At 45.5% G+C, this 16126-nt stretch overlaps 1 protein-coding gene across 4 annotated transcripts in view; it reads right to left on the minus strand.

Moving 5' to 3' along the window:
- SLMAP (sarcolemma associated protein) overlaps positions 1–15642 on the minus strand; it is a 72367-nt gene extending 56725 nt beyond the window's left edge. For all 4 annotated transcript variants that reach the window (XM_072129018.1, XM_072129020.1, XM_072129016.1 and 1 more), the window contains exon 1: positions 14791–15642. In XM_072129018.1, the coding sequence (XP_071985119.1) occupies positions 14791–14988 (198 nt within the window). In that variant the 5' untranslated portion in view covers positions 14989–15642. The remainder of the gene's footprint in view (positions 1–14790) is intronic.
- Positions 15643–16126: the final 484 nt, after the last annotated feature.

A 16126-nucleotide genomic window follows, 5' to 3' on the forward strand; every position in this document is an offset into this window, starting at 1 on the left:
TCTGTATGCTTCTTAGGCTACATGAACACTGCCATGAGCCTGCCGCACCGTAGCACGGCAGGCACACGGCAGCACGGGGAGAGGAGGAGGTGGTAAGCGGCGCTCACCCCCGCCCCTCTCCATAGGAAGTTATGGCGCACGGCGCCGTAATACGGGAAAAGATAGGACATGTCCTATCTTTTCCCGGGCTACGGAGCGGTACGGTGGAAGTGTATGGACGTATATATCGGCCGTATATACGTCCCCCATACATGTGTGTGAATGCAGCCTAATTATGGGTCCAAATAACCGCTGCACAAAATGACAGTTCGGAAAATGCAAACAAAAAAATAAATAAAAAAAAGGTGGTAAAATTGACAAATATACAAGTAATACAAGAGTATAAATGTGCGATCAGCTGACTACATCTGTACAGTATAGCCAGCAGCAGCGCGGCAATGGTTAAGGATTACTGACTTCACACACTGACAGATCACATTTGTCACATAAAAGACATTATGACAAGCCTAAAAGCATAAGGAGGCGGCTCTGACAACACCGGCTAAGCGTCTCATTCTTCTTACAGATTACAGTCCCAGCAGCGGATTGTCCCCAAATCCATGCAGTGACATCCCATACGGCCCCTGAGGGGGGCACACATTTGGGAAATTTTTGTTATCATAATATATATATCAAATATCTCATCATTTTACAAAACGCAAAACACTTCAATTGAACAAATCAGGTTTCTGGTGAAGAGACCAAGTTTCAGATGGTTTCATGAAGACACAATGAAAACCTATTAATCACAGGGAAAACACAAAAAAATATATATGTAAATTTTGTATAATATTTATTCTCACATTGGTTGATACATTGGCAATACACAGCTCAACGCGACACTATGGCGCCCACAGCATCAGCCACCGGGTAACTTTATGACTTCATTGGACTAATCTATAATAAAACGAGAACCCTGAAGCTGATAAATGGGTTCCCAGGGCTCCCACCATCACATATAACAGCCAATGGCTTCAAATCCGAAAAAACTACTATATCGCCATCGCGGATGAGAAAAACTTTGATGTTTGTTGACCCATAAACGATTCTACATCAGGACTTACGTATATTATAATATAATATTGCATTATATATCTAGTCATTTCAGCTTATGGAGAATCATCTTCTGACCGCTAATCTCTATAAAACTGTGGAAGATGCTCTTAATTCTTGATTTCGGGATAATCAGTATAAATCAGCGAAGGAGGACGCACACACTCATATTGGCTGCACACAGCTCAGCATCTGTGGTCACATTAATCCTCAACTGAAGGAACAAATCACCAGCTAAAACCCGTATACTATGCGTATACTATGCAGAAAGCGCTGGAGATGAAGAATTGAGATCCAGGTGGGGACAGATCCATCATATGACAGCAAGGAATTGACCCCTTTAACCCCAATTCAGCCCATGATTTCTGCCATTTTTCCATTTAGGCAGAATGGTGTGAAATTTGCCTTTAAGAGGAAATGTTTTGAAACATAATTTTTATTTCCCCTATAATCCAGAGCACTGGAGGACCCAACCAATCCAGCATTACACAGTCAAATAGGCATCGTGTAATAATTGATTCCCCCTGCGGAGGTGCTGCAAGGAAACTGAACACCTAAAGCCTGGTTCTCCAGCAGATTTAGGGCCCCCTTTACATTCAGTCTGAATATGATATATGATAATGGGGGTCGCAGTCCATTACGGAGACTGAAAATGTATTCAGTATGGGGTTGTAGTCCTGATGGGAGGCAGGGACTTTCTTCGAGAAGCACACACAACCATGATACCATCATATAGCCATATTTAAAGGGCTGTATATGTCCAAATGAATTGGGCCTTTAAACAGTCACCTCCCTTGTATTCAACCTATACAAAAATTAACACAAACTAGCAATGACACCTCCCACAAACCCTAGTAAGAGGGTCCTCATACGGTGCACCAGAGGACGTCACCCTATAAACATAGCCATATACAGCCACCACCGGAGACATCAGGACCCAGCCTTTCATAGCTGGGGTTAGACTTCGTTTCTGATATGTACAGGCTAGAAAGCATAAAGACTGAGCTCTGAAGATGTAACTGGAGCAGCGAGCGAGCAGCCGGCGATGACCCCAAGACATGGAGGATAGCCAGCGAGTCACATCTCTAACCCACTGCAGCTCATCACCGATATGTAAAAAAATGGATGACGTGAAAAGATCCTGTGCAGAAAAATAATGCTCTACAGCTGCCTGCACCTTATAGACGCAGAAGCAGCAGCGCCCACCTCCTCCCCACATCCAGCAGAGCATGGACCCCCTCCCCGTAGGAGATCATCATGTAGAAGAGCGCTGCAGTTATCTCACCGACAAGCTCCGCGCGACACATGCCGGATAACGTACTATGAACCCGAGCATCACACAGGACGCACACAACACAATTATTCACCAATAATAAGTCATACCATCTAAAAGGGAAAATATTACCCAGACAATATCCCTTTAAAAGGGCATTTCAATCCGATTTGCATTTACAAGAGGATTTGCTGTAAAATTAAGACGGGGTAAAAATAAAAATATACTCATCCCTTTAAAAAAATGTGACAAGTACGACCCTCATCCCAGTGTTAACGCTTCGCTCACATCACCCCCTATAACCCTCATTTCTTCCAGATACATAACGTTAATATTATTGAACAGTCAGCGATCACATTGACCCGATGAAAACCCAGCTTTCCCACTAACGGCTCAAGAAGCGTGACCAATCAGAAGGGAAGAATTACAGCTAAATTCAGAACTGGTTCAACTAAAAATTAAGATTGTATGAAGTATATGACATAATATTCACACTTATTAGTTATGTCCAGTATAAACCATATAATCACCGAATATATATAAACACTTCACAGATCAAGAGGCCTGAACTTCAGCAGATCAATCTGAAGCGAAAATCCAAGATAGACACTCTTCTTAGCCTTAAAGGGTTGAAGGACTGTATGCAAATGAGCCTGAGGGGCTCCAGAATGCATTAATGGAGAATGCATACAGTCTTTCCATCCTGGTGGTGGTAAATGCCCTTTAAAGCCATATATATTTTTGACACCTTTTTATTTCATTTTCTGGCCATGGAATTTATAAAGAGAATCAAATCTGTTTTTTGCTTTCTTATTAAAATCCATGTATGTAAGAGTCAGGCTGCATGCACACTGCCGTTGCCCGCCGCACCGTAGCACGGCGGGCACACGGCAGGGCGCGGGGAGAGGAGGAGGTGGTGAGCGCAGCTCATCCCCGCCCGTCTCCATAGGAACATATGGGCCACGGCGCTGCAATACGAGAAAAGATAGGACATGTATGAGCCTCAGCTACAAGTCCTGTAGCTCAACCTGTCCCACAGCAGACAACACAGGCTAATACAGCAAGTCATTCTCCCTCTATATCCCATCTCACAGCAGACAGCTCAGGCTGTTAATGCAAACTCAGCTGCTTCCCTCCCGAAGCCACTCTCCTGCCTCTATCTTATACAGATATGTCCTACCAATCCTTCCGTCTGCCACGTACTCTACCTCAGTGTACAACAATGACTGCTCTGTATTTCCTTTCTCAGTGTCAGACAAGAGTTTGGGATAAATATGCCTCTTAAAGGGGTTGTCCGAGTTTTTTAAAAAAAGATAAAAGTGGCCGGGACAGGGCTGCTTAAAAGAAATAAAGATGTACTTACCTCCCGGTGCCCTCCCGTATCCAGCGCTGCTGTCACTCCGGTCCGGGCGCCATGTAAACAAACATGGCCGCCGGAGCAGCGCTGGATTCAGCTTCCGGCCGGCCGTGGCCGGGTACGCCTATCCGTCCCTATACACAGCATTGTGTATGCGGGCCGGAAGGTTGTCGGGTCCGGCCGGAACGGAGTCCAGCGCTGCTCCGGCGGCCATCTTTATTTCTTTTAAGCAGCCCTGTCCCGGCCACTTTTATCTTTTTTTCAAAAACTCGGACAACCCCTTTAATAAGATAACAGGGCAGAAGTTAAACTTTCCTAGTATTTATTATGCAAGGTATCCATAGCCTATAAAAAAAAAAAAAAAAAAATCTGCACAAATGAAACCACGAAATCACAATTTTAACAAATTAACCATAATTGTTCCAGAACTCAGACCCTGCCAACAATCCAGGTTCATTGCAGAATTATTGGAGCCCATCTCATTGGATAGACACCTCATGAGACAGAACTCAAAAAGGACCCCACAAGAGAATGTGAAGAGAGTCCCCCGAAGTAGGAGAACATCCTACGAATGAACATCCAAGTCAAGAATATAAAGACTATTGCCAGAGAGATGGGAGGAGACAACGTATCGGATTTAATTGAAGATTAGGGCCACTTACATCTCTTGCTATGGCCATAGTAATCAGACCACATCTGCAGAAGGCTGGAGGAACTATTTGATAGACAATGTAGTCTGAGCGAGAAAAATATCAAAGTAATTAGTAAATAAATTCTGTCTCATGTAAGGCAATAATAAGTTCAGACGTGGAGCCGTTGCCTCGGAGCACAAGCTTCCATTCTTCTGGGAACTAGGTCAAAAAACCCCATAATCTCCTCAACAGCATCAACAACGCTTACAAATGTTATCAAAAGTAGAAGACGCTCGAGTCTCCCATAAAATGTAGGAAATACAGACGCCATTGTCTCCAGTCCTAGTTGTCACATCACTTTCCATCTCTAGTTTGGAGTCAGAGGGGACCTGGCGCCTTTAACAAACCTATAATGTCATTATGATGTGAGAGCCTTCGATCACAGAGAGGGGGGGGGGGAGAATTAGGTAAGTGTGCCTGTTTGTTTCTGCTTGGCTCTCCTGGGAGCAGAGTGAGTGGTATATGGATTCCTAGAAAGTATACGGACTATTAAAAGTATCACTGAGAACCAGAACTCCTGTCCCTGTCATTTAAGCACCCAGACCCCCCAGAGGTGACAACTTTTTGCAAGTCACTACGATATGACATTTGCTCTATACATGGATTATCCCAACAACAACACCACCCCTGTCTCCGTTTGGGATGTTCTGTATCCTTGTGTCTTCTCTACAATGTTACTAGTTACAATGTTTATCCCTATCCTGTCCCGGCAAATATTCAGCAAATAGTCTAATGATTTGCCCTTAAAGGGCATCTACCACCAGGATGAAGGATTGTATGCAAATGAGCCTGAGGGGCTCCAGGCACCATAGCTGGTAATGGAGCCTGGAGCCCCTCAGGCTCATTTGCATACAATCCTTCATCCTAGTGGTAGATGCCTTTTTAAAGGTCAAAAGTAAAATCCTATCTAACCCATACGTATAACACGCAATGGTCCTAACTATCCGTCCAATGGTGACGACACATCAGCTCACCTATACGTGGCACACCTCCCCGGGACAGTTAGTGGGAAGGAACATTTATTCTTTGCTTGCACATGCCTGGAGAGTACAATATTTTGGCTATTTTACTTAGACCATAGTGAAGATCCAGTCTGATGTTTAACGGGTCAGTCGGGCACTGTTGGTTTCCATGATATGACTGACCCAGCACTGTTTTTCTATAGTGGAACTGAAAGTGAACAACAGAGGTGTAAATGTAGGGTTTCAGCCCAGCACCATACAACATACAAAATCTAAGCATACAAGACCAATAGACATGTTTTAGGATTTTAACATGAAACGTGTTAGGTGCTATACACAGGGCGCTCGGCACTCTGGGGGTCTCTGGGAAAACCCTTTTAACTATGTATTTCTGCTACACTGCAAAACTGTAGACCCCTTGCAATGTATCCTGCACCCACATCTGTAAGTAGTACTTCAGTAAAATAACTGCGCCAGATGTCTGCTGCAATACGGGAAATCTATCGCCTTCAATACTAAATAAACAAATCCACATCACAGGATATCACTGTGACATCAGGATTTCAGCGCAGGTCAGGGAAGTGCATGGCAACAAACGCGCTTCTTACAAGTAAACAAAAAACTACAACACCCATCATTACAAACCACACATGGTACAAGGATTAGGAATAGGAAAGATAACACACAAGAGGAATCGCCATTCCTTTAGGGAAATGTTAGGTTTGTCACAGTAACATAACTGGGAGAGGGCTAGGGATCTGTTCTCATTAGTATGTGCAGCTCGTTCAGTATAAATCTGCTGACAGGTGTCCTCCAAGTCCAGTCCTGATCATTGTAGCTCAATGGATGCATTTCCATCAAGAAAATGTTGATCCCATACAGTCCACATGGGCTGGCAGCACCTTGCCCTGTTTTTGTGGGGAAGATGTAAAGCCAACGTCCCCCTGTGATAACCACATTCAGCCTCCAAAAATGTCTCTTCCCACCTCATTTGCATATGACTTTGGAAGAGATTTTTAATGTCAGGGACAAATTATAACCTACATGAGGGTGATGGTTTAGTTGTGTAAAAGTTAGCAACTGTGTCTCTTTAAAGGAAATCTACCATCGAAATCCATCATGATAAACCAGGAACACTTACTCATAGATCCAGACACCGGGACTTTCTTCTTCTATTTGTTCTAAGATCAACTTTTTCAATCAATTAAGCAAAAGATCCATAAGGGCTCTTGGGGGGGCATTACCAGAGCCCCTTGCTGCTGTTTCAGACTGTTTTACTGTCTCTCCCTCATCACTGCTCGGCCAGTACTCCCCATCCTTTGCCTGATGTAGTCTCACAGAGTAAGAGGGGGAAGTACTTCTGTGCAGTGTAACAGCCTGTGAAGATACAGCACTGAGGTGAACTGGTAACATTCCCAGGAGTCTTTCAGGCTCATTGACAATTTTAAAAGGCCATGGATAACAAATATAAGGAGATTACCACGGTCCCGGTGCCTGGATCTATGAGTAAGTGTCCCTGGTTGATCATGATGGTAGATTTCCTATTTTCACAAGTTGCAGATATAATAAATTAAAACTGTGCTGGAAAACAAAGCCATACATTTTAATCAAATTCCAATCCAAAATCCTAAAACGACCTCCAATAATGCACACAGAACATGCCAACAGCTATTCCTTCCGACACACATGCATGCTCAACCTAGCGTGACTTTTCAATTATCAAAGGGAAATAACCGTGGAGATATTGAGTTCCGCCCATGAGATACAGAACAATGTATTCTGTAACATCAGTTATGTATGATGGGGCGAGCGGAGAGGATTGTGTCATCTGTATCCAGGGTGTGGTGGTGGTGGTAGGATATTAACTATGCAAGTGCAGAAACATTTTCCACCCGCTTACATGTTTTGCATTATGGAGTCTCCCCGAAACTACCGAGTGCAACAAATCTGCTCCAACGTTGTCAATGGAGGCGGCCGGCAGGATATAAACAGGACGCGCGTTATCAGATGCAAAGTGTAGCCAGAATGTTTATACTACGGAGAGTAAATGTTCCATTAGTTGTGTCATTTATACACAGTATGACCTATCCAGAAAGACTGCAGACCGCAGGGAAGGGGGGGGTGCTTAAAGCTGTACGCTGTATAATAGGGTCTGTGAGCCAGAAAAAGTAAGTGAACCCTCCGAACTTACCTGGATTTCTGCAATAACAAATAAAATGTGATGCGGTAGACGTTCCTCTTGGGGTGCATTCACACGTGACGCTAACGCATTGCAACAGCTGAGAAGAGGAGATTTGCCCAATTACGGTGTGTTAACATTGTGTTTACAGGACGCGTGTGTTAACATAGAGCTAACGTGTTCACATTGCATTAACTGATGCATTCTGAAAACGAAATGTAATTAGGCAAATCTCCTCCTCTCAGCTGTCGTAACGTGTGACATCACCCTTAAAGGGGTTTTCCCACGAATTCAAGTTAGACCCTATCCACAGGACAGGGTCAAATTGCTGATTGTGGGGGTCTAGTGACACATCACTAGAACAAGGGGTCCGATGTACCCCCATTGCTCCCAGAGATGAGTGGAGCAGCAGGACCCAATGTCCGGGCTACCCCATCGTCTCTGTGATGAGATCCCACAGATCACTAAAACGAGGGGTTTGATTGGGTCCCCCAAACCTCAGCCGGACCCCTGGTGCTCTGCAATGCCCGTCAGCTCCATTGAGATGTATGGAACAGAGTGGTCATACACGGCCGTTTGTTCAACAACTCTCATGGAGCGACAAGGGGTCGGACCAAGGTATGTGGGACCCCAATGGACCCCTCGTTTTGATGACCGATCAGAAACGTAGGCCCTATCCTGTGGAAAGGGCCTAACTTGAAATTGTGGGGAAACCCATTTAAATAATATTTCTAATCAACTAATGTCAATATGTTATTATTCAGCCCTATTCCTGCTTGTATTTGTGGGACGTGGTTTCCCATAGAAGTCTATAAGAACGTTACAAATACGGAGGCATATAAATGACACCCAAACACACGAAATCCAAAAGTTGTGACATTATTTGCCGTCCATCACTAATTATTGGCAGCCTGCGTGTCATCCGTTTTGGAAAACATACGGCTCACCTATCGAGGACACGCTGAAAACGGACCGCAAATTCGGACAATGGCTCTTTTTGTGGCCCAAGAACAGAACGCGTTCATGTGCAGGTCTTCTGATTCCCAGTATTACACAATGTAAGAAGATATTACACTGTATTATAATAACCAATGCAGAAATCTGGGTAAAAGGGTTCACTTACTTATTCTGCAGGACAATGAGTGGTGGAACCTGTTAGGCATTCACATGAATCAGCAGCTCGTCACACTGCAGACAGATTTTCGAAAAGCAAAAATTTGGCGCCAGATGGAATTTCGGCAAACTAAAAACATCCCTGACACATTTATCACTGCAATAAAGAAATACAAATTGTATAGGAGGCTACAGAGCTATAGGCGACATCACACGCTGCGGGAAAAAGCTTCTCTGCAAACACACAACATTGCAATGGGCGAGCGCCAAAGTAAATTTCGACCCATGGGGATTCCTAGAGCAAAGTGGCAGCAGTGATTGAAAATATTAGTCACTCCACCTCCTGTCTGATGGGTTTTATACTGATATTTATTGGCTGGTTCTGTGTACTGCAGCTGCGACCCAGTCTGGCCCGGATGTGCCCTTCTCCTGCTAAAAATCTAAATAGTATTATAGAAGAAAACTGCACCCAGACTTTTTACAGTTAGTCATCCTCATAGATGCAGGTCATTAAAGGGATTGTCCACTTACAGTAAATTATTGATATTGTTTGTGTAAAGAAAAGTTACACAGTTCACCAAAATATTTTCTGTCTCAATTCCCCATGGTTCTCTAGGGTATATAACATCACATGACCGGGGTCAAAACGAGGTACACACCTGTGTGACTTAGCATGACCAGGGACAATATGAGCCATATACCTGTGTAACATCACATGACCAGGGAGAAAACGAGGTGCGCACCTGTGTAACATTGCATGACCAGGGATATAACGAGCTGTGCACCTGTGCGACATCACATGACCAGGGATATAACGAGCTGTGCACCTGTGCGACATCACATGACCAGGGAAAGTGTTTACTTCCTGTGGATAAAACCATGAAACTTTATACAAATGACAGCAAGCAGAGATCTAGAAAACAGTGAAGAACTGATACAGAAAGTATATTAGAAAATTGTGTACACAACTTTCATTACACAAACAATATCAATTATTTGATGAAAGTGGAAACCCCCTTTAACAATCAGGACTGGACACAGGAAGTGGCAATTCCGCCGGTCACTGTTCTGGTCAGTGATTGGCCGAGAAGGCATTACCTGTGCATTAGATAGCACGGCGCAAAAACCTGCAGGGACCTATTGCAGGGTCAGACCCATACTTATGCTAGAACATACAGCGAGAAATATTTATTATGTTAGATCTCCTGCAGGCTATTTTCTATTGAGGTTTTATTCTGCTGGAAATCCCCTTTAAAATGGGGTAGCATAAAAAGTTTTTCGCATCATAGATATATGACAGCTAGGACCACCAGTGATAAACCAACCTGCCCTATAGGGACTGGGACTTTCAGTAGTGGTGGTCCCTTAAGCCATCCCATACACTATAACGCACAAGACAAGATGAACGTTGGCTAATTTAATCTCCGATGGCTCTAAAGCAGTCACATACTATATAATATAGTAATAGCAACAGAATAGGTTATAATAACATAATAAAACACTCAAAAAACAGCTTCTATTTAACACAGCACAGACCCCACAGTTCAGTTCTACAGCTACAACCAAATCACAGCGACGTTATCCACGACCAATCTAAGACCTAGACACAGGCAAAACAATGGAAAAGAGAAGAACTGTAAAACCTGTTTATATACAGTCACATGCCGGGACGCACATCACGTTCCATCACTGCTTTTAGTAACAAGTCACCTGAAAGTTTATGTGGAATGTATGACATTCCGAAGGTTACTCTCAATCCTTAGGGCAGTGATGGCTAACCTATTGCACTGGTGCCAGAGGTGGCACTCGGAGCCCTTTCTGTGGGCACTCAGGCCATCACCAGAGATGAGTCCAGGTATCTTCCTGCAGTCCCAGACAGCCCAGGACTTGCTGTGCACAGAGCTATTTTAAAGTGACAGCTGTACCTGGGACTATTTTCTGCTTTATTGGTGTCCTCAGGGGCTGGTATCAATGAAAACTGTGACAGAGAAGGGAGTATAAATCACAAATTACATTTCTGTGTTGGCACTTTGCGATAAATAAGCGGGTCTTTGTTGTAGTTTGGGCACTCGGCCTCTAAAAGGTTCGCCATCACTGCCTTAGGGGATGTCCAGGAAGAACATATTTGGGTCCTGCAGTGAAGGTTCCAGTCCAGAACTACAGGTCCAATCACTCCTGGTCTTTCTGCATATACAGAGGCAGCAGCCAGCAGTGACAGGAGAGTTGCCTTCTAAATTATTCAACTCTGAACAACTCCTACAAATATCGAAAAATCCCCAGAGCTCCCACAAGGTCCATGTAGAGCGCGTAATCTACAAGTATCAGATAATAAATAATTAGTGCCGGCCTACACCATCAGCCATCAGCCCCTGCAGCACAAAGACGCTTTGTCACAGAAGCTTTTGTGTAGCATTGGTGGGCCGGAGAAAAAGCCAGTCCACTAGTTATTCATGGAGGAGCCCGGGATGAATGAACCCACACAGATTCTCAATTACAGAGTCACATGTTAGATAATCGAAGCAAAAGTCCCGGGATACGGATCCGACTTGTTTTGACGGTGTCTCGCCCTCGCTAATTGATGGAAAGGAAGTCCTGCATCTCCATTCAATACTACAGGAGAGTAGAAAATTGACGAGCACAGCGCCTGGGTATCTAGCGTACTCTGCAGATTCACTGTCTATGAGAGTGTTGGCGATATCAGAGCGCTGTGTTCTGCAATTTCAGACAATCAATTAGCGAGAACACAGCGCAGGCTTTTTCTGATCACTGGGAGATTTTTCCTGTGATTACAGGGGGGTCCCAGCAGTCGTATATTCACTGATCAGATTGGAATTCTCTTACAGGAAAGCCAAAATGACGGCATTCCTGCTTCTATAGTCACATGGGGTATCACATGATTCTTCTCAGCCAATCGGCAAATGTGAAAAGCATACAGTCATGTGATCTAGTCCCGGGATCACATGATCCTGTTGATAGCTGCTGAATGGCTAAGAAGATACTCATGTGATCTAGTCCCTGAATAACACGATTCTGTTGAGAGGTGCGGACTGGCTACAATTTTCTTAGGCCCACAGAATAAAACCAATACCCATACGAGATCAGCTTTCATCGTTCTTTTGTTAGGAGCAATTAAATTCATAAAACAAATCCAATTGGTTGCTAGAGGAAAATAACCTTATAAATCCCTGTAAAGTCGGCTGCTGATGATGATAATAATAGAAATAATGGAATGGAAAAAGTCACCACCCTTAAAATGCATCTACCACCAGGATGAAGGACTGTATGCAAATGAGCCTGATGTGTTAATGGAGCCCGGAGCCCCTAAGGATCATATGCATACAGTCCTTCATCCCATCCTGGTGGTAGATGTCCTTTTAAAGGTTCATTTACAGAATCAGATTACAGGCCAACAATGAGCACTGATCATTTAAAGGGACGACGATATACCCCATGTCACTAATATCAGTGAAGTGCGACCAGCGGTTACCACAACAAAAATTGCTGCATAACTCTTGTATAAGAATACCAAGGCCGATTTCTACCAAAATCTATGTGACACCTGTCCATCTACTGCAGTACCTGCTGTCAGATGTAGAACTGTTTTTATTTCAATATCCCTTTAAACCGGCCCATCCCAAACCTGGAAGCAGGACACAGACACTGAGTAATCCTCCGGCTCAGGTTGCATCACAGGACAATCTTTGTGACTCTGTAAACTACAAGGAACAGGTAAAGTCATTACTGACCCGGTCCCTGACATAACATCATCCATAGGCTTGATCACAGTGACGCAGCACCCGCAGATTACCCCCAATTACTTATTGCAGTTTATAAGAGTGCACCTTTAAGCGCAGGTGAGTCAGGTTCTAGTTTGGCTTGTTTGTCACAAGTGTCCAGTACTGGTCGGTCATTGTTAGGAGAGAATTGTACGTTCAGAGAAAACAAGCCACGACAAGTTCTCGGTTGTAGATCCAAAAGAAACATGGCCTGACGCAGCTTCACCGTTCCCATAGAACGACAAAGAAATAGGGTGGATTTGTGTCCCCCATAAGGGCTTGTGACATCCATATAGAACCCCTGGAAGCTAATGAAACTGATACATTTTGCTTCTGTGTTTACACCCTTAAGCTCCCCCATAAGCTGTACACAAGGAAGCCCCAAAAACTTATGTCTATTACACAACGCACCTCCCACCCGTCTTTCTATCATTGGATCAGACATGTTATGATTTTGCAACAGCCGAAAAGCAACTGCTGGAAAGTAACTGCTCCAGGCTAAGGGGCAGATACATGCCCCCTAAAATGCATCATCTCAGACCATGTGACAGTACCGTTACCTACCCCCATTATTTACACTGCATAAGTGCCAACACATATCTCTCCTCTTGTAGAACCATAATCCCCAGCATGTCTATGGATGCTTAGCTACCATTTACATTTTGGGTCAGTGTTTAGCCTGTGGTGTTCATTTTGTTTCATGTGGGTATCCAGGCATGCTGGGGGTTGTAGTTCTTTAGCATCAGTTCTCTTGAGGTTAATACTGATCTTTGCTTTACCCTGGATGACAGACCCATATTCGTGGTCTATAATCAGTGGACCCCCACCTCCTGCTTAACCATCGTGGGCGCCAGGCATGCTGGGCACTGTAGTTCAGCAGCAGCTGCAAAGAACTGACCATAGATGATGTCGCTAGGCTGAGGGACGGTATGGATAGATACCCTCCTAATGTCAAATCTCACTCCCATGTATACTCTAGGCTAGTCACAACCAATTTCTGGAATTCTACCTGTTGCAAAACCACATCTCACTAGCTGTCCGAGCATGCTGGGTATTGTGGTTCTTCAGCAGCTGGAGAGCCATCAGTCAAACAATGATGGACAGTATTGATAGATGCCCACCACCATGAACACCTACAGGCAGGAGAAAACAATGGGCCTCTAACTTCTAATTCATACAACAACTGCAGAACTACAACTCCCTGTATTTGTATGAGCACAATACGAATTTTAGTTTTAAGCCCAGTCGGAGAAACTCGCTCCATGTCCTTGAGGGATTTGGGGGAATGAACATCGAACCACTGAACTGAACTCATCATGTCCGTGCAGTTCAGTGATTCAAACTTAGGTCTGGTAAACCACAGAAGTGCGTGGATCGGGTATCGTGGTCCCAACTCACTCATTGGCCGTGCCAGTATGCAGCTCCAGAATATAAGATATCAAACTAGACGTCACATTGTGATCCTGACCAGGGGGCTGTGAGTGTACAGATAGATGAATTCATAGACTGGCCGGTCGTAGGTGAGCTGCTGCCCCCCATCATGTTGCTCAGAGTACATCTGCTAGATATGGAGCTAGTAGTGGGGGCATCACATTGTATGGATACAGCCCCCCACCACAATCTCCAGCATGGCAGATGTATGAATACAGCCCCCTATATATGTATAACACTGTATGAATACAGGCCCCCCCCCCCCCCCCACTTAATACTCCAGGCCTCCAGTAAGTCGGGTGGGAGCAGCTGGCAGTGTAAGTCTATACCATCACATACATACATTTCCATTTTAAGGAAACCCAATCCTCTCTTTCCCAAGGCAAGTAAAGTGTCAGTGACCTGCACACATCCAGAATAGACTGCAACCAGAACAAGACACAAGACCCCCCCCCCCCTTTCCCCCGTGGCTCTCCAGCTGCTGCGAACTACAAATCCCAGCAGGCCCCCAAGCCATAGAGTCATACAGTCACAGCCTTAAAGTGACATAACACTACACAAATCTCCAGAGTCCATCATGTACCTTACCCATCAGAGTGGATAAGACAGGACGCGAGTGTTGTCCGCCAACCTGTAGCTCTCCAGCTGTCGAGGGACTACAACACCCAGCATGCCCAGAGCAACAATCCTACCACAGCCAGAGAGTGACATAACACTATGGAAATCTCCAGAGTAAATCCCATCTGTTACGTTGCCCATCATGTGATCAAACCAGACCGGCTAAGACAAGACATGAGTGACGCCCCACAACCTGTGGCTCTCCAGCTGCTGCAGAACTACAACTCCCAGCATGCCCCTAGTCGTAGAGCGGCAGCGACTGGAAAGTGCCCCCATGGATAACATCCCATCATTTACCTTTCCCGTCTTGTGATCAAACCAGACCAGCGCGTGATTCCGGGACAGCACTTTGCAGTCGAAGGTGGCGTTGTTCTGCGCCGGGCGGCAGCGGGCCACCGATCGCCCAATTTTGACGGGCTCGTCCAGGTAGACATGTCGCTCCTGGAACGGGTGGGAATTTGGACGGCAGGTGAAGATCGCAAAGGCTGAAGGCATCTGGGACAGCGTTGGCGGAGGAGCGGACTCCGAAAATAATAAAGGGGTCTGGGGGTAAGGGGGGGGAGAGGGGGAAGACCACCGGCTGTGGGGTTACCAAACCTCTGCCCAGACAATTCTCACCAATTCATAACAGGTCAAGGGTTAAAGGGGCTGCGGATCAGTGTGTAAACTATCCTTCCAGGTCCACAGACAATACCCCATACTGGTCCCATAGGAAGACCCCCAGAACCGGCAGCTCCTACTCCATCATCAGGAATGGTGGTGCTCCCAGCATGGGCCCGCATCCAGCGCCGCTCACACTGCAGGGCGGGGGCACATCAGGGACCGGGCGGCATCCTCAGCCCTGACAGCAGCAGGAGGAAGAAGCTACCAAGGCCGGAGCGTGCACCCCCGGCAGGGAGTTACGTGAGCACCCACAAGGTGCCGGAAACCGCAGCTGCCGCAAAGCAAAGTTCTACAGCCGCCGTCTGCTGCCCCCTGACAACCACAGTCTCCGTCCCGGTGACACAATCCACGGGCAGGTTAATGATGAAGCTCAGCCCCGCCGCGCTCCCCTTCCTCCCGCGCCGCCATGTTGAATACTAGCGACCTCCCCGCAGAGCCGCACAGCAGCCGGCCTACTGCGTCACCAGGCCAGTGGCGGGGTCTGCGGAAGGCGGGGCCTAGGATAGGAGTGACAAGTGCGCAAGCCAATCATCTTCCGGACCCTGCCCTTACTTCTCTCCGCCTACCTGAAACTGTCAAAGAGAGAAACAGTGGGCGGGGCTGTAGTTTCCGCCGGTAGTGACCCGGGTTGGCCCCGGAGCTAGGGCTGTGTTCACACGATGCGTTTGCATTCATTTTTTTAAATGCATTGGTGGAAATGCGTCATTATCCTTAATATTGGTAGTTAATACAGTCTCAGGGAGATGCGTTGCGTTTTTGACGCAGCAAAAGACCAGTTGGCAAAAGCGTTTTATAATCATAATCAGATAAAAGCAATTGTCTTCTGCACCCTTTAAAAACACATAAAAATTGGGACTTTGATTAAGTTAAGGAAAACAGCTTACCAACAAAACGCCAATGTAAAAACGTATAACAAACGTTACGCAAAGCAACCAGAAGTATATGTGCTTTTAAAAAAACCCGATGCACA

Source organism: Engystomops pustulosus, chromosome 10 (genome assembly GCF_040894005.1).
Source record: "Engystomops pustulosus chromosome 10, aEngPut4.maternal, whole genome shotgun sequence".
NCBI lineage: Eukaryota > Metazoa > Chordata > Amphibia > Anura > Leptodactylidae > Engystomops > Engystomops pustulosus.